Source organism: Chrysemys picta, chromosome 3 (genome assembly GCF_011386835.1).
Source record: "Chrysemys picta bellii isolate R12L10 chromosome 3, ASM1138683v2, whole genome shotgun sequence".
NCBI classification, from domain to species: domain Eukaryota; kingdom Metazoa; phylum Chordata; order Testudines; family Emydidae; genus Chrysemys; species Chrysemys picta.
This window is the reverse complement of record NC_088793.1, coordinates 8874720-8901656: the sequence shown is the minus strand read 5'-3', so window position 1 is coordinate 8901656 and position 26937 is coordinate 8874720. Positions and strand designations below refer to the sequence as shown.

The 26937-nt window shown below is 48.9% G+C and overlaps 1 protein-coding gene across 7 annotated transcripts; it reads right to left on the bottom strand.

The window, feature by feature from the left end:
* Window positions 1-1771: 1771 nt before the first annotated feature.
* LOC101939778 (serine/threonine-protein kinase PDIK1L-like) lies at window positions 1772-24043 on the bottom strand. 7 transcript variants are annotated; one of them, XR_006174140.2, is made up of 6 exons: window positions 23906-24043; window positions 17614-18242; window positions 16205-16421; window positions 13473-13719; window positions 10124-10837; window positions 8438-8763 (listed from the first exon to the last, which is right to left on the bottom strand). XR_006174140.2 is itself a non-coding variant. In XM_065587458.1 (5 exons), the coding sequence occupies exons 2-4, from the start codon at window positions 18157-18159 to the stop codon at window positions 13490-13492; spliced, it is 993 nt and encodes a 330-aa protein (XP_065443530.1). In that variant the 5' UTR covers window positions 18160-18242; window positions 23906-24043; the 3' UTR covers window positions 1772-1897; window positions 13473-13489. The 7 variants fall into 7 exon arrangements, 4 of the variants coding, with proteins under 4 accessions (XP_065443530.1, XP_065443527.1, XP_065443528.1 ...); XR_002889719.3 differs by having other exon boundaries at window positions 23839-23958; XR_006174139.2 differs by lacking the exon at window positions 23906-24043 and adding an exon at window positions 23712-23850.
* Between the last annotated feature and the right edge of the window lie 2894 nt (window positions 24044-26937).

The following is a 26937-nucleotide window of genomic DNA, read 5'->3' as shown; positions in this document are numbered from 1 at the left end:
AAATGTCTCACTACCCGGTTGTGTGTCCAGCTCCATGTGGCATTTTGTGCAAATCCTGTAATCAGCTTATTTGACTATATGCAGGTTATTTTCAAATATGTAAACTTCACCTTTAAAACTACTGGGTGGAGTTAATGCAGGTGAAGAGGGTTGGCTTATTCGACAACTCTTGTGAATGAAGCCCTCCATTTAGGGTGACCAGATGTCCTGATTTTATAGGGACAGTCCTGATTTTTGGGTCTTTTTCTTATATAGGTTCCTATTACCCCCCCACCCCCATCCTGATTTTTCACACTTGCTGTCTGGTCAGCCTACCTCCATCATTGTGCAGGTCAAATGCAGAGCAAGCTTGTACACAGATGCTTCCCGTCAGCATCCCTTATGCAGCCATGGAAGTGGCTTTAACAGGGGTAGTGGGAGTCAAGGTGTCACTGAGGGTTTGGGGCAGCCTCCCCGCCTCGAGCCTCCCTTGCAGTTTTATCTGATGGCTGGCTCTGTTCTGAGGTTGTGTCACGGTGTGCAAGAGCAGCCTTTAGTGACTACCAGAGCAACGGGAGCTCTTGCTCCCAGCTCTGCCACATCTCTGAGATTCTAGAGGAGATGCAAGCAGGTGCGACAGGTTGCCAAATGCAGGACTGACACTCCATCACTCAACCCCTTCATGAGACTGACAGGCCAAGGATTGAACCTGGGATCTCTGCACCTACTACCTGAGCTAACAAACCCAGATTCTATAGCAGCTTATAGTATGCACAAGTCACTGCTAGCTACTGTGCTTCATGAGGTATTAGTTGCTGTAATCATTACAGAATCAAACTGGAGATTAGCGCCTAGCACAATTGGGTCCTGGTCCATGTCTGGGGCTACCACTCACTACAGTTACAGAATAATAAGAGGGAGAAGAAGACGAAGAAAACGGGTGATCGGAAACTGAGAGGAGGAGAGCTCTCAGTGAGTACCTTAAAGAGACAGCGAACGGGCGTCTCTCAGAAACTTCCCCAGCAGCCAGCGCACAAACTGTGTGTGTGTGTATGTGCGTCTGTCTCCCTCTCTCTCACGTGCACACACACAGTCTCTGTGTCTAACAGTCTCACACACACACAATGTCACCTACCCACCCACCGTGACCCCCACAGTCAGTCTCTCTCTCTCTCTCTCTCTCTCTCACTCACACACACACAGAATCCCTTTGTCTCTTGCACTGTGACACATACACACACTGTCTATGACACACACTTCCAAACACTGCTGTTGTTAATTGTTGGTACTTCCTGCAATACACACATATTCTCTGTAATTTTATTATTTCAAAGTGTGTTATTTTACTTTTTTGACTGGTGTATGCATTTCATAATTTTTATTTCTCTCTTACACTTAAATGTAATTCTTTGAGTAGTGAGTTCTGAAATGCCTAACTTGTCCTAGCTGGAATAATTATCCCTATTGGTAACTTTTTAAATATATATATTATATCTAGGTTTTTGTTTCTACTGGTGGCACACATCCACACATTATTGTGGTGCACATAACAAAATGTATTCTGCACATGGGCGAAAAAATTAGAGGGAACATTGTTGGAAACATCTCAAGGTGCTCAGATACCTCCAGAGATGCGTGTCAGCACAAACCTCTACATAGATGCGAAGGTCTAGTGTCTCAAGAAATGCTAGACTTAAATTGCTAAATATTTCATACCTGCTAAAAGTTTGGAATCTGGCATTATGATTGGGGCCTGCTGGTTGGCAGGAAATTGACCTTATCTCAGTGACCAATCCGGTCTGTCAACTTATGGTTTTTCTTCTTCTTCTTAGGCTGTTCCCTTCTTTCCATTGCAGCAGGGGCTGCCTCCTGCTGGCAACGTAATATGCAGCTATCACAGGAGCTCCAGGGTATCGCCCTAGAATCAGTAAGAAAAAGAGAAGATTAAACCCACACCAATTTGAGCCAGAAAGGAACCAAATTTTAACGATAGCAACCTTGATTGGTCTGTGCCCATCAGCCTCACTTTATTACAAAGGGGAAGTGATTTTCAAAACAAAAACAAAAAAAGTGATACCAACAACCAGCCTTTAAATAAGCAGCGGTGAGAGAGGCCTTTTCTCCTGATTTTGTATAATCCTGTCTTGTAACAATGATAATATAATGGTTTTGACTGTGAGTTTGGCCCTTTTACCATTCTGCAACCCTCCCATTCCCTTCCCTCATGTTTCTAATGAGAAAGTTACAGCAATGATGCCTTCCAGGAACAGGGTGTGATTTTTATCACTTGCGGTAGTTCATGGCATTGCCCACTGGAACTGGGATGCCTCTGACTTTAAAGTGCTTGGTTTGTGCACTGGCCTTGGGCTATGAAGTCCTGTTGCCATTCATCTCTGAAGTCTTTATGGAACCAATACTGGCCTCTGAGCTTATTCAGGTTGTGCTGCTGCTGGGACAAGCTTTTTAAAAAAACAAAACATTAAAGTTAACCACAGCAATGCGCCTGGCCTTTTCAACAACTTGCCAAGACTGATTAACCCACCACAGTAATTTAGCTGCGAAATCTTTGTAATCAGTGAGATGATCAACTCACTTGCATAATGATGACATCGCATTCCCCTGGCCCAGTGTCTGTCTACCATATCCTTGTGATTTTCCCAGTCCTTATTCTAGAACATAAGAACAGCCATACTGGGTCAGAGCACAGATCCATCTAGCCCAGTATTCCAACAGTGGTCAATGCCAGGTGCTTCAGAGGGAATGAACAGAACAGGGAATCATCAAGTGATCCATCCTGTGCCGCCAACTCCCAGCTTCTGGCAAACAGAGGCTAGGGACACCATCCCTGCCCATCCTAGTTAATAGCTAGAGATGGACCTATCCTCCATGAACTTATCTAGTTCTTTTTTGAACCCTGTTATAGTCTTGACCTTTACAACATCCTCTGGCAAAGAGTTCCACAGGTTGACTGTATGTTGTGTGAAAAAACACTTCCTTTTGTTATTGCATTGGGTGACCCCTAGTTCTTGTGTTATGAGAAGGAGTAAATAACGCATTTACTTTCTCCACACCAGTTATCATTTCATAGACCTCTATCATCTCCCCCCTTAGTCATCTCTTTTCCAAGTTGAAAAGTCCCAGTCTTATTAATCTCGCTTCATATGGAAGCTGTTCCATATCCCTAATCATTTTTCTTGCCCTTTTCTGAACCTTTTCCAAATCCAATATATCTTTTTTGAGATGGGATAACCAAAGCTGCATGCAGTATTCAAGATGTGGACATACCATGGATTTATATAGGGGCAATATGATATTTTCTGTCTTATTATCTATCCCTTTCTTCATGATTCCCAACATTCTGGTTTGCTTTTTTGACTGCCGCTGCATATTGAGTGGCTGTTTCAGACAACTAACCACAATGACTCCAAGATCTCTTTCTTGAGTGGTAACAGCTAATTTAGACCCCATTATTTTATATGTATAGTTGGGATTATATTTTCCAGTGTGCATTACTTAACATTGAATTTTATCTGGCATTTTGTAGCCCCATCACCCAGTTTTGAGAGATCCTTTTGTAGCTCTTCGCAGTCTGCCTGGGACTTAAGTAGCTTGAATAGTTTTGTATCATCTGCAAATTTTGCCACCTCACTCTTCACCCCTTTTTTCAGATCATTTATTAATATGTTGAATTGGACTGGGCACAGTACAGATCCCTGGGAGACACCATTCTTTACACATTCTCTTATTGACTGATGCTAAATTTACTTAGAAAGTCGCACTGGTTTAACTTAAATGGTTTTATTTTCGGTTCTGTGGCCTATTTTGGTTTAACTTAAACAGATGCCTAATGAACTGATGCTAACCAGCAGGAAGACATTCTTACCCTGAAATCAGAGTATCCAAACAGGAGCTTGCACCCATTAAACTAAAATGGTTTAAAAACCTATTTAAGTTAGAGTGGTGCACTTTTCTCCTGTAGACAAGGCCTTAGCACTCAAGCGTCAGTGACCTGACCTCTAAAAGCAGCTACAGAAGCCTAGAGCCCTGGTAAAACCTCCTCACTCTCTCCTACTCCTGCTAAGTCATGGGAAATGAGTTTGGCTTCTCATTCACTTAAAACCAGAATCTTTTTTTAAAATATATCTGCTCCTGCTCTAAAAATCTCTGTGTATGACCACTATGGAAGCACCTATTGCCATTCTCTCTCTTGCCTATCATCCTATGGTGTTTGCTGGTGTCGTGGCTGACTGAGGAGGGCAGATATTGGACTACAGCACAAAACAGTGGCCTGCATGCTGGCAAATGGGTACTGCTGTAAAGAGAGACTAGTGGCTGCAGATTAACATAATTGTTTTTAAACAGAAAGAACATTCAATTAAAGTTCTCCGCTCCTGCAGCTCTTTGAAAGGAAGGGAAGACTGGTGCTGCTTAGAAGAGAGGCAATTGCCACATTCAACTTAAAAAAGCCTTGGAGAAATCAATTAGCAGCAAGAAGGCTCTTGAAAGAGTAACAGGGATTGACAGAAAGATAGTGGAAACATGCAAGCTTGTTAACATCATTTTAAAGTGCTACCCCATTCATCAGAACTATACTGCGGCATTGAAATGTTCCCTAGCATTGTGCTCACAGAAATGTCTGCACTGTGCTTTGCAAACGCATTGAATGTAGATGGATCATGTCACCCACCATAGAACTCCAGCCTCCTGTATAGTGGAATACAGTAGCTACAAGATAGTCTGTTAGCGTTAGTCAGTATCAGCAAAAACAATAAGGTGCCACAAGGACTCCTTGGAGACTAAAAGCGTTCGTGGGTTATAACCCCCTTCATCAGATTCAACTCTGCTGATGAAGTGGGTTATAGCCCACGAAAGCTTAAGGCCAAATAAATGAGTTAGTCCCTAAGGTACCACAAGGACTCCTCATAGTGTTACTATATCCTGTAAAAATAATTGCAACAGTTTAGGACAGGAAGAACAGTGTAGCCAGTTTAAACTGCTATGGCCAATGAGGGAGGGAGACTGTAGTCAGCTAAGGACACTGGATCTAACATCGCTATTACTGTAAAAGATGCTGTGGTGTTTTCAAAGACTACTCAAAGTAAAAATCTGTTTTACCTCTCTTCTCAACTGCCAGCACCTGTAAGAGCATTGTGTCCCATAGCAGCACTGCTTCAAGCGAGCAGAGACCCATCCTATTGAATTTACCTCTAGCATTTGGCTTGATCCAGTCCCACAGCTTCACATACAGAGGGGAAGATATTGCAGCCTACTTTTTCTGGCTACAACCCACAGCAAAAAAAATTTTAAGGGCTATTCTGCTGCTTGATATAGTGATAGTCCACAAATCACACTGGATCCACTTCACACATCAAGGACAGGAAATTAAATACCATAATCTTCTCTCACAGATCCTTACCCCTCACATCTCCAGCCTGAAGAAATTCAGGAGCTTTTCTTAGCCCTTGAAGAAAAGTTCTTCAGTGAGTGACCACAGTTGAACTGGCTCCGATGCTTTTTATGACAAATTCTAGCAGTAGCTGCCAAAGGACTTGAAAGCTACAGGCCAAAGTCATGAAGTAAGTTGTCAAACTTTTCATCTCGCCCACTCCAAAACTTTGGCTACAGCTCGGGGAGATCTGTTCCTGTTGTCTTAACCTTGAGATCCCACCGAGATGAGGCAGTTATTTCTACCAGCTCCCGGATCCAGTTTCAAGCCACCCCCTTTGCAGCATGTAGATAACATGCTGGCAACAGGCATCCAAAAAGTTTTCATTACTCCAGGGGTAGGCAACCTGCGGCACGCGAGCTGATTTTCAGTGGCACTCACACTGCCTGGGTCCTGGCCACCAGTCCAGGGGGCTCTGTATTTTAATTTAATTTTAAATGAAGCTTCTTAAACATTTTAAAAACCCTTATTTACTTTACATACAATAGTTTAGTTATATATTATAGACTTATAGAAAGAGACCATCTAAAAATGTTAAAATGTATTACTGGCACATGAAACCTTAAATTAGAGTGACTAAATGAAGACTCGGCACATCACTTCTGAAAGGTTGCCGACCCCTGCATTACTCTATGGTAAGCTGCCCCTTTGAGTTTAATTACAACTATTTCCTGGCAGCTGTAGATCTCACAGGTACTGTGGGGTATATGATGGAATTAGAAAGAAGCGTCCCCTTTGTCTTCTCCATCACTGTCCCCTTTTGCCTTCTGGATGAAGAAATGATGGGATTTTCTCTCTTTTTTTTAAAGCTGCACAGGTGGTGAACATGTTGCTGTGATTAGTTTTAAAACCAGAGCAATAGCAGAAAATGGAATCACATTGGCTGACTTTCCCTGCCAGGGAGAGGAGGTAGTGAAGACTTTTCTTCCTTTCAGTGAGCTCTTCCCATATCATCTTACCTCTTTGCATGTATATCGTTTCCTAGTCCCATTTGAAAAATAACATGTTTGAAAGCATCTGTCATCCCACAGCCAACCTGAGCCCATCCTGCCTGGGCCAGCATTGTTGGAAGAAGAACGTACATGGGAGGTTACTATATAGAGCTGTTTTCTCAGTGCACACGGACGGTTGCTGAAGCCAACACATACTTGATGCTTATTGACATTTTACAGGGAGGAGTTACACAACTTCTGGAACTGAAATGGAAACACAGTAGGAGAGCAGAAATCCACCAGTGTATGTTAACCTGAAGTCAGTCAAGTGCTGGTGGGTGGTCTCTGACATACCTGGCTGAGCCACACATATAAGAAGGGTGTGCATTCCCTCCCACACCTGATTTTTAATTCCCCCTCCCTCCCCCTGTTTTCCAGCTCTGAGGCATATCATGGCAGTACTTACCAGGGCATCAAAATATTTGCTGTCCCCACTATCAGTCAGCATGGTTATGAAGAGCTTAAAATGTAGCAGCTACAGATAGACTTTGGTTCAGCATAAAGCTTTTCCTAGTGAGAACTATTTGTAATAATGGTTATTAAAGTCAGAATGCCCAGCACCAGAAACTGTTTCCATCAGGCCTCATGTACCTGATACCATGAAAGCAAGGTAGCGGCTGAGAAGCAGTCAGGCCCAATTCCATCAGCAGCCAACACACTGACTCAACCTTCCCTGTTTTCAGTCAGGGACAAGATGCTTACTTTCTGCCAGGGGCGCGTTTGCTCTGGTATTCCCATTTTCTAGCAGGATTGAATAGACTTTTCCCCCTTTTTGTATAGGCTGTTATTCAATCCCAGCATTTTAATCTTTTGAAAGAATGCACTTCATCCATATTAGCATGGATCTTTTGCAATTGTGTATTCTAACTCTAGCCAGTGTTACTACTTAAATATTACAGAAGCCATCCTACGAGGGACTCAACAGTTTCAGTAATTAAGAGCTAGGGAATAGGCACAGTGGAATTCACTTACTGTAACCCTAACATTGCTTTTAGTCCCTAAGCTTTCCTACTGAGAAGCCTAAGCGTTCTGAGAGCAGCAGTTCTCAGTTCTGTGCAAGTTAACACAGGCACTTGCTGTTGAATAACCAACCATATTATGCCAAGGTAGTACAAAAGTAGGTAACAGTTATGTGGAGAAGGAATTTTGAACTAGTCTGTCATGGAAATAATTTCAAACAAACAAAATGCACATTAGGCCCCAGGTAAAGGCAATAGCTGATTTTCTGTATTTTGTTAGTAGCCCAGGGGGATAGCTCTGTGGTTTGAGCATTGGCCTGCTAAACCCAGGGTTGTGAGTTTAATCCTTGAAGGGGCCACTTAGGGATCGGGGGCAAAATCAGTAATTGGTCCTGCTAGTGAAGGCAGGGGGCTGGACTCGATGACCTTTCGGGGTCCCTTCCAGCTCTGAGATATACCTATCTCCATATATTATTATTATTATTATTATATTAAACTACTATAGTTTAACTTTGAAGAGAAAAACTTTGGTAGCATAGAAACTCACAAGGTCCAGTTTTCTGTCCTCCTCTCCCCTACAGAAGGGAAGTAGGATATTTCTTTATTCCAGGCCATGCTCATATTCAGTTTGTGCCTTCCATACATAAACTCTGCCCATTCCCCAATTATAGGCTCAATTCTCAAGAAATGCTACCTTCTGTAGGACAGAATAGAAGTTAAAAATGGATGAGATTTATTAGGTGAGCTAGTCCCAGTACTGTGCAAGATTGTTCTCTACAGAATTGTCCCTGTTTGCTGTCAGCACTGCATTATGTCACAGATGAGAGGGAGTTTTAGGAACAAGCACGTCAGGAGCACAAGACAGGTAACCAAGAGCAAATTCCAAACCTCCCCCAAGAGCATTTAGTTTTTAGTCATGTAAATAATAAAAGCTGAGAAACATTTCTCTTTGCTCACTGAAGCAATAGCTTTCACTAGGGCCATTCACCTTACACACATCATTCCTTCTGTGTAGGTGGCGTCACGATTTAGTGCTTCATGACCATGGCAGGGATACAAGGTGTCTATAAAATCTTTTATTAAATTTAAAATACACAGTCTGAGGTAACAAAAGCGCACACATACAAATAAGTATTTCTAACAGAGGCTGTGGAGAACATCAACAAAGTATGATAAAACAAGCAAGAGTTGCAGTGAGTAGCCAACCCTGTGCCACACAAACATTTAAAGTGCCTCAGAGTGGTTTTATTGCCAGGTGTAATCTTAATTGTGGTCTACGTTCCAAAGTTTGACTCTTCCTCAACTATGATGGTTCCACAAGACTAGCAGACTTTGCCTGTTCTAAGAACAGATGGCATTGGAGAGCCAGACAGCACAGTTTCAATAGCTGTGGGAGTGAAGAAAGAAGAAATACATTTTAAAAGAATAATTTCTTCAGTAAAGCAGGTTGAACAATTTTGCAGCCTAAAGCTGGTGCTGTAGTTTCTCAGAAAGATCATGAGATATGAGCCACCTAACTTGAGAAACAAATGAAGCCACAGCAACACCACAAGATGTAAAATTGAGCAGTATTGTATGGGAAGAAGAGCAGACCAAAGCCAAAGCATACTTACTAATAGTCTCATTGCTTTAATGAGACAAGAACCTTCTCCAAAATACATCTGAAATTTCCAGATGACAAATGAGTTTCAGACTCCCATTCTCACCTGCTTGAGCCTATCCAAACTTATCCCTCTGAGCAATGCTGAACCGGCTGGGAAGAACCAACTCCTTTCATTGCTATAGCTAATCTACTTGTCCAGGGCAGAATGTAGAGCAAACGTTTGCACTGCTACCTCACTATAACTGCCAGGCCAGCAACTTCCACCAGCACTAAGTTTGATTTTGTTTTTGCCAAAAGTTTCATAAAGGAGAGTTTGGGGTGAGTATGTTCCTGCAGCAGCTCTGATCAGTAACCATTAATACTGGATATTCATTTGTTATTTGATGGTTACAGCTAGAGCTCAGATGACTTGAATCTGCAAGGTATCCATGAAGTGCCGCATTTTACGGAGGTAGGTATCACCAAGCCATAGGGAGAGTTCTCCACTTCCTCCTGTGAAGCCCACTAGGGCTTCCAAATCAAATAAGTAAGTAGCGTGGAATATATTCTAGGGAAGGTTTACTATACAAACTTTTAAGATGAGGGAATGCAGAAGCTTTTATATTGCAGTCACAGCTCTGTGCCAGAATGGAAGGGAAGAGAATGGAGACTGGTTTACAGGCAATAGCTAATGCATCCACAGCAGAAGGACAAGGCCCAGAGATCTGATTAATTTTTAAAAATCTGTAACATATTTCAAACAATTTTTGCCATTAATTCCAAGCACTGTTCTCCCTCCATAAATGGTGCTGTTGTGACTTCACATCAGTTAAGTCTGCTTCCTCCCTCAAGACCTCCTCCCAACATGCCTGTGTGAGCAAGGGCTCCTGTATGGCACAAGTGTACATTGAGACAAAAGAGGAGCTCTCTTTTATCTTCCTCTGACAATACATTCTTGTCCCATAATATCAATTGTGTCCAAAGATACAGTAGCCCACCTCCAAACCACAAGTTAAAATAGAGCTTAGGGCAAGAAGAGAATTGGAGGGAAAACCAGGGCTACTTAGTCACCTTCCTAGAACTAAGAGCTTTTAGAGTTAAATATCAATCCCAGAGGTGTTAACTATTTTCAGACAGGTTGGAAATAGGTTGAGTCCCTATTTACCTGCCAATACTCCAGTTCAGTCCTTTTCGTTTCCCATGTCAGAGTAGCTGGGACAAACAGCTGACACAGCAGACAGCTTCAGTCTCTAAACTAAAGGCAATAGTGATGCATACATTCCAATAACAATTTGGCATATTAAACAGTCTTTGTATTTATTTTAAGAATGCATTTCTGTTAATCTAAGCAAGAATATTCACAAACTACTGTGATGAAAATACATTGTTTCTGCTAGAAAGTTTTTGGATAAACATTAGATTAGATTACACCATGCCACTCTTTCAAAAACAGCCACCATTTAGTTACATGGCCAAGTACCATGGAATGAAGTAATTACATGGAAAGCTCTAATTAAAACACTGCACAAGACAATCCTCATCTGCTGGACCAAGGACAGTGGAATTGACACTTCGGAGCATGGCCACCGAGTTGATAAGGTTGGCAGCCTCAGTCACCAACATCCTTCTTCACTATTATACAAGTGAAGGATCAGTCTGCAATACTCCATTAAAAAAATTGGGCAATCTATATAGGACTTGCGTATTAAAATTACTATACAAATAAATAATTGTTCCTTTACATACAACCATTGGGGGAAATGGGAAGCAGTCAAGATTTATTCTGAACGGTCTCCCTCAAGGTCAAACCATTAATCCAAGGAGAATTCAGAAGTATTGGTCAGGATGCCTGTGTGATGGTAACAGTGGAATACAGGACCTGTGGAAGAAGCCAGTCATAATCAAAAGACCTCATCACCACACCTTAATTAGACTCGTATTCCAAGGACAAGAACCCTTATTTCAGATTACATGTTAGCAGGGAAATTCAGTTTCAATTCCAGCCCAAACTGGTGGCAACTGAAATCTTTTACCATCTGATGTCTAGTTAGTGGTTTACCCTAATTCCTAGGGTAAAACTTTCTACATAGCTAAACCACCACTGCACTGGTTCAACAGAGAGGTCAAAAATTGAACAAGCATCAAGTGAGCTACCCTATCTCCTGAGAGGAGACTGCTGAAGCAGAGGACTGAGACAGCCATATAGGGCTTCGTGGGGGAATTTGCCCTGCCCTGCCTGCTGTACCTGCAATTCAGAGAGAGGACTTCAGTCTCCAGATTTACTGTTAAAACACTGCAACCACCATGTGAAACTGATGATATTTCCAGTCTTCTACAGCAGTGGTTCTTTTGTACTGGTGACCCCTTTTATGCAGCAAGCCTCTGAGTGCAACACCCCCCCACCCCCCATAAATTAAAAACACTTAATATATTTTACATCATTATAAATGCTGGAGGCAAAGCTGGGTTTGGGATGAAGGCTGACAGCTCTTGACCCCCCCCCCCCCCCGTAATCATCTCCCAACCCCCAGTTTGAGAACCCCTGTACAGCATCCTTTATGTTCTAGTCCCCATTAGCTTAAGAATTCACAGTCAAATGATAGTAAACAGTCTAAAACTGATCTGATAGTTAGTGTACTGTTGGGTACGACAGTGCCTTACACCAGTGGTTTTCAAACTTTTTTCCTCAGTTGAAGAAAATTGTTGATGCCCGTGACCCAACATCATAATATCTTTTGACTAGAGTTTTCATAAAATCATAACATTGTAGTACGTTCCAGCTTACCCCACTTTACATAACTAGCTAGACACTAGCCTTAGTAACCCTATGGTAAGGAGTGTGGGAGGTGGCCCAGGGTAGGGCAGAGGGTGGGGTGCAGGGGTGAGGGCTCTAGGGTGGAGCTGGGGATGAGGGGTTCAGGGTGCAGGAGGGGGTTCAGGGCTGGGGCAGAGGGGTTGGGATGTAGGCGGGTGAGGGCTCTGGGGTAGGGTCAGGGATGAGGAGTTTGGGGTGCAGGCAGGCTGCCCCAGGGCTGGGGCCAGAGGACTCCCCCCAGCTCTCCCCCTGCCGGCAGGCAGCACAGAGCTCCGGGGGGGAAGGGCCTCTCTCCCCTTGCCGGCAGCAGCCCTGCAAGCCATAACTTGCTCCCCTCCCCAGTTTCCACCCACCCCCTACCTCTCTCTTCTTCAGGTCCCTGTTGCACGGCCCTTTAGAGCCGCTGCGCAGCAACGATCGTTATAATTTGAATCAGCCAGGCGACCTAGTGCCTGACATTCTGCGACCCAGTCCTGGGTCGTGACCTGTACTTTGAAAAAAAAAACGGCCTTAGACCACAAGTTTCAGGTTGGGGGTCACTTGCTTCTCAGACTGATATGAACTAGAGGTGCCCAAAAGACATTCCCAGCTCCAGGAAGAAAAAACTAGCAACCCTTACAGGCAACTATGCTTCAGCATGGTAGGTTTGAGAGAGCCCAGTATTCTTCAGCAAGAAAGCTGGGGTTTTCTATCAGTGAGGAAAGGAGGCAAGAGACCCCTTTGGGGGCAAAAGAAGGGTGATTAGTATCAATCTCTATTGCAGCTCATTTCAACTAACATTTCTGCAGTCCGCCATGGAGAACAGTCTTATAGCAGACTTAAAAATAGAGGCAACAATTAGAAAATGACAGTGAATTAGTGTAATTTGCAACAGAATGAAGTGTTTTGGTCACTACCCTACTAACGGCTTTCTGCTTCCTCATTACAATATACAAAACATTTGACAGAATTCCTGAAATTTGTGCTGTACACACTTGAGGTTTTAACAAAGCTGCTACTGTCTAGTCTCAAAAACAAAACTAACACAAAAGGTCAAACAACAACATGCAATGACTAGGGCAAAATTTTAAAGTGTGAGCATAAAGTCAGACCTAATCGGCAGCATGATTTTCATAGGGGCCCAGGAAGGGCAGAGAGACACACTCTAGCGGATTCTATTTCAGGACCGAGGCCTGTTTATAAAAGTTGTTTTGAGGCAGGAACCCCACCTTTCTCTGTGTACAGCACCTTACCGAGTACAACATGACCCCCAATATGATAGGGCTCTTGGCACTAACATAACGGTCAACTTTTCATTATATAACCTGGCTCACATTTGTCTAACATGCAAGAGAGTGCCAAGGTGCATCCACACGTGGAAAATATGTGGTAACACACAGTAATGAATGTGTGCGAAACCCATTACAGGTGCTTATTAGGGAGAAACAGGTTAATTTGACACTGCTTTCTTATTTCCTGTTCTATTACCTATAAATGTGCTGAGCAGTTACCACTCATGGGGCCATACAATATACTGAACCCAAAATATTGCTCCTATAGAGCAGTTATCCTGACAGTGAAGGGTGCAATCAAACTGAAAGAAACCAAGCAATGAATCTAGGGAACTGCTGTTAGAGATAAAGAATTTAGGCCAATCAGGTCAGTATCAAAAACTAGGATTGCAAGTTTGAAATGAGATTACCCCAGTACAGACACCAACCTGATCACCCCTTGCTGCTATGAACGTTGGCGCTTTTTCCCATAGGAGATTCTCCTGATTCGAATTTCTAGTTGGAAGGCATCCAGTCTTTCCTTTGGGTTAAACGTTAACATGTCATGCAGGAGTCTGCAGAGATCGTCTGGCATGGACTTCTTGTTCTTCAGAGGAATTTGTAGTTCCATGTTGGGATTCTCCAGCAGTGCCTCGCCAACAGGAATAAGCTGCTTGCCTTGACAGATGTAGGTTCCTGGGTATAGTTTGTAAAGAGGGAGAAGTCAGATTGGGGAAAAGGAGAATCCACACCACACATCCATCTGACAAGCAACACAAGATTTATTAGTAGACGTTCACAGCATGTGAAACCCAACTTCAGAGGCAACTGCCAAGATAAGTGTTGTAAGATACCAGCCCCAGAAGAAGTTCATTACCAAAATAGGAACCATTAAGTTTGTCACATCCCCATTTCTGCACCAAGTGTGTATCAAGCAGAGGGAAACAGAAAGACACTTTTAAATTTGGCCTGCACAGGACATTGTCAAATGGTTATAGGGATTGCATGCAAAGAAAACAGCCTGTTGCAAAGAGCTTCCCCTACTCCACTCGGTTTCAATTAATTTTACTGCATCAGTAGAACTGGAAGCTAAGAAAGACAAAGGCAGGTTGTGTTTGGTTCACTTTAGATGACATAGAAAAAAGTGAACTGAGCAAATAGTGATTCAAACCACTTTTAATAATAAATGACAGTATGTTCCATTTACCTTTATCCAGACTGCTGGATACAGCTTCTCCTCAGCAAAATTAAGGAACAGAAATGTAAATAAAGACTGGGCAAAGTGGATTAGCTGGGTTCCAAAGAGACAGCAAAGGAAACTGCTCAGTCAAGCTGCTCTGCCCTCGCAGCAAGCATTGAATAAATGACCGATCTGCATATGGAGGTTAGCCAGGCAAGTCTCTTATCTCGAGCTGGCGGATGGCTATTGAATAAACTTCAATGAAGTCTGTTCGTGCCTTGGTCTCAGACCCAGAATATTTACTGGTTTTCTAGCCAAGAACTAAAAGGCTTTCTCCGGTTTGGCATTTTGAAAAGGAACGATCTCAGTTCTTAATTCCATCCATTATGTTTTGAAAACTTAAAGCAGCCGCTCAGTAAAAGGAGCCGTCTCTGAATGCCTTTATTGTGACTTGAAATTATGATGTCAGATATTTAAAAAAATGTGTACATTAGGCTTCCTTGAGTAGGAGTTGAAATGCCTCTGATTAGTATGTTCATATAAAAGATTGTCATTCTGTTCTTTCAAGGTGCATTTTCTGTTGCAACATATATTCCTAGAATCACAGACCATCCATCCCTGTAGAATCTCGTTCAGCCAGACACAGCACTAAGGATGACTTAAACATCCCTTCCAGCCTTATAACCTATTTTCTTACACGTCCTTACAATCCTTTGGATGGGTCCTTTGCCTTGTGGCCTTTAAATATACCACCACCATCAGCAGGACAAAATGTACCAACTGTAGATCAGCCTATCTTCAAGGAAAGATAGATTTACTGCAAGGGCAACAAGGTAGGGCAGAGGTTCTCAAACTGGGGGGTGCAGAATGTATTTGGGTGGCGGCTTGTGAGAAGATTTAGGGGAAGGGGCAGGGGGGAAACTTACTGCGCACATTTTGCCCCCAGCAATGAACAACTAGCAAAGATGATTCCTCCAGACACATCAGGTCTGCATTTGACTCTAGATGGCGCTGTGCGTTTTGATGGATTTCTGTTAAGCTTGCCTAGCATTATACAAATTGCCATTTGTAGGTTAATCCATTTGCACATTTAAGTGTCAGCATGGACCACAATTGCAGTTTTGCTTTTGCTCTTATTACAATGGATCATTGGCTCATTCGTGCCACAGAAAAAAACAACTCAAGTGAAAAACAAAGACACCAAAACTCATTCAAGTGAAGCACCGCCACCGCACGTATCGGTAGATGTACTTGTGTGACGGGAGGTGGGCGCGTAAACTACCACAGACACAAGGAAGGCGGGGGCGCGATCAAGTAAGTTTGAGAACCACTGGTAAAGCAGACATGGCTATCAAGCTGCTGAATCTTGACCACAGAGTGTGGATATACTGAAAATGCTTCACCAATGGAATTGAACTCTGAGTTTCAGTATTTCCTTTGGAATATGTTTGGGGGTTTTGTTTTGGAGTTCTTTGGTTGGTTGGTCTATTCAAGTTCATTGGAGCTAGTCCCATTTCTGCTGAGCACCTGTTGATCTCCCAACCCCCTATTCTCAATGGATGGCCCAAGCCAGGTGACAAGTTTTCTTCTCCTGGCCGTTTATGTCACAAAAGTTTTTTGTAAATGGAAAAGCAGTAGAGATCACAAAAGTCTAACAAAGCTTTCAAACAAAAGTAAAGTTAAGAATGTGCTCTAAACATGTTGCTCCTAGGTCTTAAAGATTGGGGAGTCCCACAAAGGAAGCGGATCAACATGAGGAAAGGGGTAGGGAGAAAGGGGAAGAGGGCTTTATGGATTTCTGGCAATACCTCTGGTGGAGACATGGAGAAATGTTGGCAGACTCCAGAGGAAGCCATATCCAATACTATGCCAGAAAAAAGGGTGGTGATGTGACTATGCCTGGGAGAAGGATCCTCAGGACTTAGAGGATTGCTGGGGATAGGGCAGGAGAACGATCTATCCATTAGGGTTCATTGCTGGCTGTACAGCAATAATTCTCACCAAGTAATTCCTTCTCAGAGTCTCCATCCCTGAAGGTAATCCTCTCTACCATAGCCCAGAAAATGATCCCAAGGGCAAAGATATCAGCTTTGGCAGTATAACGACCTTCCCACACTTCTGGTGCCATGTAAAAGTTTGACCCACAGGCTGACGAGAAGCAATGCTGGTTCACATTCACTTTCCCCTGACATATCTTACTCAGGCCAAAGTCCGCTACCTATTGACGAAAAGGGGAGAGATTAGGAGGTCACCATTATTACCTATATCATTGTACGGTGCATACAGGCATGAACAGAACAGCAATTGAGCAGGTAGCTATATTGAGTGCTCTGAACTATTATATTCACTATTATCTGTATTGAATAACAAAACTTGATTGTCCTTTGGCTGCTCCAAAGGTGAAAGCAATATGCCAGTATTGATCTTGAGGGCCAAGACATGGGTTACTCACAAGGGACAGGCCTACCCTCCTCTGAGTTAACTGCTGGAACACCCGGGGAATTGGGAGTAAACTGTGAGTTGACTTTCTTGCCACTAAGCTGCTCTTCCCATTGAATTATTACAGAGAAAGACTTGTTTTCAGTCTGTCACTGTAAGGAAGAGAATTAGTCAGTCTTCAGTTTAACCATGAAGACCCCTGGCTGGAGCCCAGATGAAGCAAGAGACAAGAAAACCCCTTGCTTCCAAAACAGCAAGTAGTGCTATAGACTACAATATTGGAAGTGCTGACAAGTGTGTAAGGACTGGAGGTCCACCAATAAGGGAAGGGAATATGCTGTATAAACCTTTGAAGACCTTATTCTCAATATCTTCGTGCTTCCTTCCCATACCCCCAAAGGACAAAACTAATCTGTTCCAGAAAGCCGGAACCATAGTTGCAATCAGTTAATCCAGAGTGTATTTAAAATGTCCCTCTCTGCGAGCAACTTTACCCTCTACCATTTAGCATGGCAACCCTCTAGTCTCAGTGTTACCAAGTATAGCCCCAATAGATCCTGGACCCAACAGTGTGATTGCACTGAAATCTCAAGTGCCCTGCTGCTTTCATTGAGAAAATATTCCACCACTGATCAGGAACACAGTGGCTAGGTAGTGGTTTAAAACTGAATTAGCCCTAAATTGTTCCTCTTAAGGGAATGTCTTGTACATGAAAGATGCTACAGAAATGCTCTCAGGATTCCCCAAAGAGGCCAAAAGGTAACTGACTGCCCCACACCCTCACCAAAATTCTCTTTTGAGACTCATACAAGTGAATTGCCCGGCCTTGTCTAAAAGTTCAAAGGGAAGGAAACAAATGAGGAAACTGAATATCACAATATTATCCAAGTGACCAACTCAGTGCAAGTAATGCAATTGGCATAACACTTCACCCACATATTGAGCAGCAGCAAGAAGGATTACCCTCTTACCTTTACTACAGGACCTCCAGGGCTATGGGAAATAAGAATATTATCTGACTTCAGGTCTCTGTGCACAATCTGATTTCTGTGCAAGAAGGCAACAGCACTACTCAGCTGCTGCATGAAGCTATTATTCAGCTGAGAATCTGGAGTGCGAGACAGCAAAAAATCATTCATGTTTCCACCATCACAGAACTCCATCACAAACCACACAAAACAGGCAGACTTGGGGTCCATGCATCTCCGCCCTTTCAGACAGGTCTCAATCAGCAGCAGATGACTGTCCGATTTCCTGTACTGGCGGCTGATTGGCTGAAAGACTTGGCCACTCTGCAAGACACACTCTTCTAACTGGATCACATTCTCATGTTGGCTCTGAACACTTTGCAGGGCCCAAAACTCTTGCAAAGCCAGTTCCACATTTTCAGGTACGTTACAATGCATCCTTTTCACGGCCACTTTGTTTCTGGTTTGACTGACAACTGCCTCGTAAACTACCCCATAGCTCCCTCGGCCCACTTCCCGTACAATGTTGTACTTAGCTTCTGTAGCCATATCTTTTTGTGGCCCAATGGGCAATAGACAAAAACAATCTTTGAAGTCATAACACTCCTCAGACTTTCACCTGCAACAAAATCCTGAAAGAGACAAGGAAAGTTTGGTAAAAATCTGACAGCTCACCCACAATGCTTCATGTGCTTCTGTTTGATCCTTTAGTTTAGTGGTCTATATTTTATTGTGTGTTGCTTGGAACATAGAAGCCTGTTGCCTAGGGATTGGTAGCAACAGTGGGATTTTAAGAAAGAAATCGAGCATGGACACATCTTTCAAGAATCACCGTTCAGCAGTCCTGCTGCACAGTTTGCTACAACCACACTGCAAAATGGCACTGTGCAGAACTAAACTGCTGCATTAACAGTGAACACAATGAACAATGTTTGGTAAAGAGAAAGGTGACCTTCCCAGTGCAGAGTGCATCCCTCAAGTAGGGGAGAAACGGAGGAAGACATCACCTGAGCAGCAGCTTCTAGGCAAAGCTGGCTTGCCAACACTGCCTCTCCAAAGGTGCTGAACAGACAGGAACACTAATTCAGCCCCACCCCACATCACAACAGCACCAACCCCTACACCCACTCCCCACATCTGCAGTCCCAAATCCCACTCCCTCACTGACTAGCCACATGCACCCGCTGTATCGTCACCCCAGTGCCAGCTATCCCCTCCCCCACAACATTGTCCTGACTCCCAACCCCAAAACCCAGCCACTGAAGTCCCCACATCCCTCTTCATCTTCCAACCGCCCCAACCCCTCATCACCTTCCCACAGTCCAGCCAGCACTAATCCCTCACCCTCCCCATGGCCCAGCCATCACCACAGCCTGCCCCCCCACACGAGACCCCTCCACCTCCCCATGGCCCAGCCATCACCACAGCCTGCCCCCCCGAGACCCCTCCACCTTCCCATGGCCCAGCCATCACCACATCCTACCCCCCCGAGACCCCTCCACCTCCCCATGGCCCAGCCATCACCACAACCTGCCCCCCCGACCCCTCACCCTCCGCATGGCCCAGCCATCACCACAGCCTGCCCCCCCCCGACCCCTCCACCTCCCCATGGCCCAGCCATCACCACAGCCTGCCCCCCCACGAGACCCCTCCACCTCCCCATGGCCCAGCCATCACCACAGCCTGCCCCCCCGACCCCTCCACCTCCCCATGGCCCAGCCATCACCACAACCTGCCCCCCCGACCCCTCACCCTCCGCATGGCCCAGCCATCACCACAGCCTGCCCCCCCCCGACCCCTCCACCTCCCCATGGCCCAGCCATCACCACAGCCTGCCCCCCCACGAGACCCCTCCACCTCCCCATGGCCCAGCCATCACCACAGCCTGCCCCCCCACGAGACCCCTCCACCTCCCCATGGCCCAGCCATCACCACAGCCTGCCCCCCCCACGAGACCCCTCCACCTCCCCATGGCCCAGACATCACCACAGCCTGCCCCCCCCCGACCCTCCACCTCCCCATGGCCCAGACATCACCACAGCCTGCCCCCCCCACGAGACCCCTCCACCTCCCCATGGCCCAGACATCACCACAGCCTGCCCCCCGACTCCTCCACCTCCCCATGGCCCAGCCATCACCACAGCCTGCCCCCCCCACTCCTCCACCTCCCCATGGCCCAGCCATCACCACAGCCTGCCCCCCCCCGACCCCTCCACCTCCCCATGGCCCAGACATCACCACAGCCTGCCCCCCCCCACGAGACCCCTCCACCTCCCCATGGCCCAGACATCACCACAGCCTGCCCCCCCCCGACCCTCCACCTCCCCATGGCCCAAACATCACCACAGCCTGCCCCCCCGACCCCTCCACTTCCCCATGGCCCAGCCATCACCACAGCCTGCCCCCCCCACGAGACCCCTCCACCTCCCCATGGCCCAGCCATCACCACAGCCTGCCCCCCCCACGAGACCCCTCCACCTCCCCATGGCCCAGCCATCACCACAGCCTGCCCCCCCACGAGACCCCTCCACCTCCCCATGGCCCAGCCATCACCACAGCCTGCCCCCCCCGACCCCTCCACCTCCCCATGGCCCAGCCATCACCACAGCCTGCCCCCCCCACGAGACCCCTCCACCTCCCCATGGCCCAGACATCACCACAGCCTGCCCCCCCCCGACCCTCCACCTCCCCATGGCCCAGCCATCACCACAGCCTGCCCCCCCCGACCCCTCCACTTCCCCATGGCCCAGCCATCACCACAGCCTGCCCCCCCCACGAGACCCCTCCACCTCCCCATGGCCCAGCCATCACCACAGCCTGCCCCCCCCCGACTCCTCCACCTCCCCATGGCCCAGCCATCACCACAGCCTGCCCCCGCCGACCCCTCCACCTCCCCATGGCCCAGCCATCACCACAACCTGCCCCGCCCGACCCCTCCACCTCCCTATGGCCCAGCCATCACCACAACCTGCCCCCCCCCACGAGACCCCTCCACCTCCCCATGGCCCAGACATCACCACAACCTGCCCCCCCCGACCCCTCCACCTCCCTATGGCCCAGCCATCACCACAGCCTGCCCCCCCCACGAGACCCCTCCACCTCCCCATGGCCCAGACATCACCACAGCCTGCCCCCCCGACCCCTCCACCTCCCCATGGCCCAGCCATCACCAGCCTGCCCCCCCCCCACTCCTCCACCTCCCCATGGCCCAGCCATCACCACAGCCTGCCCCCCCCCACTCCTCCACCTCCCCATGGCCCAGCCATCACCACAGCCTGCCCCCCCCGTCCCCTCCACCTCCCCATGGCCCAGCCATCACCACAGCCTGCCCCCCGAGACCCCTCCACCTCCCCATGGCCCAGCCATCACCACAGCCTGCCCCCCCCACTCCTCCACCTCCCCATGGCCCAGACATCACCACAGCCTGCCCCCCCCCACGAGACCCCTCCACCTCCCCATGGCCCAGACATCACCACAGCCTGCCCCCCCCCCCCGACCCTCCACCTCCCCATGGCCCAGACATCACCACAGCCTGCCCCCCCGACCCCTCCACTTCCCCATGGCCCAGCCATCACCACAGCCTGCCCCCCCCACGAGACCCCTCCACCTCCCCATGGCCCAGCCATCACCACAGCCTGCCCCCCCCCCCGACTCCTCCACCTCCCCATGGCCCAGCCATCACCACAGCCTGCCCCCGCCGACCCCTCCACCTCCCCATGGCCCAGCCATCACCACAGCCTGTCCCCCCCAACGAGACCCCTCATCCTCCCCATGACCCAGCCATCACCACAGCCTGCCCCCCCCCGACCCCTCCACCTCCCCATGGCCCAGCCATCACCACATCCTACTCCCCCGACCCCTCACCCTCCCCATGGCCCAGCCATCACCACAGCCTGCCCCCGCCGACCCCTCCACCTCCCCATGGCCCAGCCATCACCACAACCTGCCCCCCCCGACCCCTCCACCTCCCTATGGCCCAGCCATCACCACAACCTGCCCCCCCCCCACGAGACCCCTCCACCTCCCCATGGCCCAGACATCACCACAACCTGCCCCCCCCCGACCCCTCCACCTCCCTATGGCCCAGCCATCACCACAGCCTGCCCCCCCCACGAGACCCCTCCACCTCCCCATGGCCCAGACATCACCACAGCCTGCCCTCCCCACGAGACCCCTCCACCTCCCTATGGCCCAGCCATCACCACAGCCTGCCCCCCCCACGAGACCCCTCCACCTCCCCATGGCCCAGACATCACCACAGCCTGCCCCCCCCACGAGACCCCTCCACCTCCCCATGGCCCAGCCATCACCACAGCCTGCCCCCCCCCACTCCTCCACCTCCCCATGGCCCAGCCATCACCACAGCCTGCCCCCCCCCCCACTCCTCCACCTCCCCATGGCCCAGCCATCACCACAGCCTGCCCCCCCCGTCCCCTCCACCTCCCCATGGCCCAGCCATCACCACAGCCTGCCCCCCGAGACCCCTCCACCTCCCCATGGCCCAGCCATCACCACAGCCTGCCCCCCCCCACTCCTCCACCTCCCCATGGCCCAGACATCACCACAGCCTGCCCCCCCCCACGAGACCCCTCCACCTCCCCATGGCCCAGACATCACCACAGACTGCCCCCCCCCGACCCTCCACCTCCCCATGGCCCAGACATCACCACAGCCTGCCCCCCCGACCCCTCCACTTCCCCGTGGCCCAGCCATCACCACAGCCTGCCCCCCCCACGAGACCCCTCCACCTCCCCATGGCCCAGCCATCACCACAGCCTGCCCCCCCCCCGACTCCTCCACCTCCCCATGGACCAGCCATCACCACAGCCTGCCCCCGCCGACCCCTCCACCTCCCCATGGCCCAGCCATCACCACAACCTGCCCCCCCCGACCCCTCCACCTCCCTATGGCCCAGCCATCACCACAACCTGCCCCCCCCACGAGACCCCTCCACCTCCCCATGGCCCAGACATCACCACAACCTGCCCCCCCGACCCCTCCACCTCCCTATGGCCCAGCCATCACCACAGCCTGCCCCCCCCACGAGACCCCTCCACCTCCCCATGGCCCAGACATCACCACAGCCTGCCCTCCCCACGAGACCTCTCCACCTCCCCATGGCCCAGCCATCACCACAGCCTGCCCCCCCCCCCCACTCCTCCACCTCCCCATGGCCCAGCCATCACCACAGCCTGCCCCCCCCACTCCTCCACCTCCCCATGGCCCAGCCATCACCACAGCCTGCCCCCCCCCGTCCCCTCCACCTCCCCATGGCCCAGCCATCACCACAGCCTGCCCCCCGAGACCCCTCCACCTCCCCATGGCCCAGCCATCACCACAGCCTGCCCCCCCCCACTCCTCCACCTCCCCATGGCCCAGCCATCACCACAGCCTGCCCCCCCAACCCCTCCACCTCCCCATGGCCCAGCCATCACCACAGCCTGTCCCCCCCAACGAGACCCCTCATCCTCCCCATGACCCAGCCATCACCACAGCCTGCCCCCCCCCGACCCCTCCACCTCCCCATGGCCCAGCCATCACCACATCCTACTCCCCCGACCCCTCACCCTCCCCATGGCCCAGCCATCACCACAGCCTGCCCCCCCCCCGACCCCTCCACCTCCCCATGGCCCAGCCATCACCACAGCCTGCCCCCCCCCCGACCCCTCCACCTCCCCATGGCCCAGCCATCACCACAGCCTGCCCCCCCGACCCCTCCACTTCCCCATGGCCCAGCCATCACCACAGCCTGCCCCCCCCCGACCCCTCCACTTCCCCATGGCCCAGCCATTACCACAGCCTGCCCCCCCCCGACCCCTCCACTTCCCCATGGCCCAGCCATTACCACAGCCTGCCCCCCCCACTCCTCCACCTCCCCATGGCCCAGCCATCACCACAGCCTGCCCCCCCCCGTCCCCTCCACCTCCCCATGGCCCAGCCATCACCACAGCCTGCCCCCCCGACCCCTCCACCTCCCCATGGCCCAGCCATCACCACAGCCTGCCCCCCCCGACCCCTCCACCTCCCCATGGCCCAGCCATCACCGCAGCCTGACCCCATGGCCCAGCCATCACCCTGCTCCGCGTCCTGCCCTCACTCACCAACGGCCCGGCCCAGCCCCCGCCGCATCAGCGCCCACCCCGGGCCCCCACCCCAGCCTCCGGCACACTGAGGCGAAGGCTGCTCAGGGCCCCGGCAGCCCGGAGCGGAGGTCCGCGGGGTCCTCACCGCTCCGCGCCTCCACGGCTCCCCTCAGCGCGGGGGAAAGACCCGGCTCTGCCCCGCGCTGACCTACCCGGCCGGTCCCCGCCGCACTTCCCGCCACGGCCACGCGACACAGCCCATTGGCCAGCGCCAGCCAACCAGCGAGGAGGGGCGGGAGCCTGGGGCGCACACACACCAACCAGCGGCCGGAGGGGTGGAGCCGCAGCCACGCACCCACCAACCAGCGAACACTTGGGCTCGCTCCGTGAGCGTGGTCACTCACTGCGCAGCCCCGCCTTCACAGCGCATGCGCTCTGAAGACCGACGGGAGGCGTGCTGAAGAGCGGGTGGCAAGGAGACTCCAAAACCCAGCATCCCTTGCGCACAAATCAGCCCTGGCGGCTCATAGGTAGGACCAATGCATGCTGGGAATCGTGGTCTCAACAAACTACACAGGGCTGCTACTAGAGTCAAGGGAACGCATTGCAGTCTGGGGCCTGTAGTCTCTGTAGCCGACCACACATCTCATGTGCAGCTGGGGCATTGGTGGGCTGGAAGCTGTCAAACCCCTTCTCCTCCCCGCACGCGGTGAGACCCACCATCTTCCCTAGGGCTGACCACTGTCTGCAAAGAGAGACTGCTGAACTCGAATTAATATGCAAATTAGACACAATTAACTTAGGCCTAAACGGAGATTGGGAATGGTTGGGTCATTAGACTAATTGCATTTTTTTTCCCCCACGTTAAGTTCTCCTCACACCTTCTATGGGTCATCTCGATTATCACTTCAAAGTTTTTTCTTCTGCTGCTACTGATAGCTCTTCTCAATGGATTGGCCTCTTACAGTTGGTAGGCGTACTTCCACCTTTTCATGTTCTCTGTATGAATAAATATCTTCTGTTCGTGTGTTCCACTCTATGCATCTGACGAAGTGGGCTGTAGCCCACAAAAGCTTATGCTCAAATACATTTGTGAGTCTCTAAGGTGCCACAGGTACTCCTGTTCTTTTAGCAGATACAGACTAACACGGCTGCTACTTTGTAACCTGCATCCTGTAGGGTACCCTCACACTGGGACCTGCCTCTTCCCCAGCCACTCAGTGAAAAAACAACACCACACACACTCGTGTCTGTAAAGCGCTTACGACTAGATACACAAAGAGATTTAGGTGTCTAACTGCAACTTTAGGTATCTGAATCCAAAACTTAGAATTTCAGAACCTCTGCTCGGCTGCCACCTAATCCTGTAGGCACTTAAATTTCTGACACTGCATATGTACAAAGCCACTAAGCCAGCGGTTCTCAAACTGGGGGTCGGGACCCCTCAGGGGATCACGAGGTTATTACATGGGGGGTCACGAGCTGTCAACCTCTACCCAAACCCCACCTTGCCTCCAGCATTTATAATGGTGTTAAATATATAAAAAAAGTGTTTTTAATTTATAAGAGGGGGGTTGCACTCAGAGGCTTGCTATGTGAAAGGGGTCACCAGTAAAAAAGTTTAAGAGCCACTGCACTAAACTGTTTGGTGCCTAGCCCACACCTAAGCCCCAGTGGGGTCCTCAATCTAGGCATTTGCCGTAGGCGTTCTCACAGGCTGCCTTCGAACATGAATGCTGAATTGAGCCCTGCACAAAATGTGGTAGTGCCTCTTTTATACCTGAGCACTCACCTGCCATGGGGGAGACCCAGATTCAAATTCTCACTCTGCCTGACTTGCATCAAGGACCTGAACCCAGGTCTCCTACATCCCACGTGAGTGTTCTAATATAGGGTATATTTGGGGGGATGGGAGGGGGTCTTTCCTTGTTGCAGCTATTCCACTTTGTATGAAATAAATGTCCATTGGGCCAGAGAAGGAACAAAAATGACTCTATAGCCTGGGGGTAGTACACCCAGGTTCCAGTTCCTACTCCAGAGACTATTTAGATATTTCATACAAAGCGGAACAGCTTCAACAGGAGGTGCTCAGTGCTAAAGTTCTCCTTTCACTCACATGAGCAGCCTGTGAGAACACCTACATGAGCGAAAGGAGAACTTCTTTAGCCGCATGTAGTTGTTGTAAATCCTTTAGTCTGTCTCTGTTCCACCAACTAAAGGACAACATCACTTACACAAACGCCAGTTCATTATATCAAGTTCACTGGCTTCTGGTTCTCATGTCCTGGGCCCATTTCCAATTTGCATTTGCCTAGTAACTCCTGACTATATTTAACTTTGGACCAAATCCCTTGTTGGGTAGCACTCACTCCAGAATTCCAGCTGCCCACTTTTCCATAGCCTGACCTGCCATCAAGAAAGCTGTCTCTTTCTTGTACTGCCCTGAAGTGCTCTAGCATAATTCCAGCACTCACTACCTGAAGCGCCTGTGATGTAAATATGAAGACATCGTTCCATAATGAAGCCAGATGTTTGCTTTGTCACATGAGCAAACATTTCACTTTTGAATGATGGCTTTAGGCTAAAGGCAAAGAAAAATAAAGAATAATGGACTGGTGAGACAAGCGGAGATGTCAAATATATCACAGATGAAGGACATATCATTTAAAACAAGGCAGGGAGAAAAACATAGTAACTGGTGTAAAATCTACCCAAAGTCACAAATTTAATTTGATTTAGTATTAATTATTATTATATGCAGGATGGTTACACCGCCTGTTATTAAGGTTGCCTGACACTTCCCATTATAAGACCCTGTTTTCAGTTGCTTATACCTTTGCCAAATTTTAACCATTGTGCAATTTCCCATGCCAGGTGTCTGCCTCGGGCTGAATATTTCTGGAAAGTTTCAGCCAAAACAGTTCAGCCATTTCTGAGAATGAGGCTAGGGGAAAACGCATTATTTTGGAATATTAAAAAAATTCTGGTGACCTATTCTTTAAGAAGTTCTAGCACCCCCATAATATGGTGCAGGAATTTGAAATTAGTCAGGGTAGTGGCCTTTGTGTCAGGGATGTGCCTTTTCCTGTTCTGGTGAAAATCTGACCAAATTTATCCAATGTATAAGCCTTTGAAAAAATCTCAGGTTGCACATGCTCAGTGGAGACTTCTTAGTCTTTAGCAGAAAAATTTCCAAAGATTCTGTCTTCAACAAGCATACTCCAGCCTCTCATAGTTTCTAGTG

What these genes read in the sequence shown, in the direction of transcription:
- LOC101939778 (XM_065587458.1), bottom strand. Translation starts at nt 18,159, where the DNA reads ATGGCTACAGAAGCTAAGTACAACATTGTACGGGAAGTGGGCCGAGGG. An exon ending in CTGGAGGTCCTGTAGTAAAG is followed by an intron (nt 16,422 to 17,613) that starts GTAAGAGGGTAA and finishes TTTCGTCAATAG; the next exon opens with GTAGCGGACTTTGGCCTGAG. An exon ending in CTCTGAGAAGGAATTACTTG is followed by an intron (nt 13,720 to 16,204) that starts GTGAGAATTATT and finishes AACTATACCCAG; the next exon opens with GAACCTACATCTGTCAAGGC.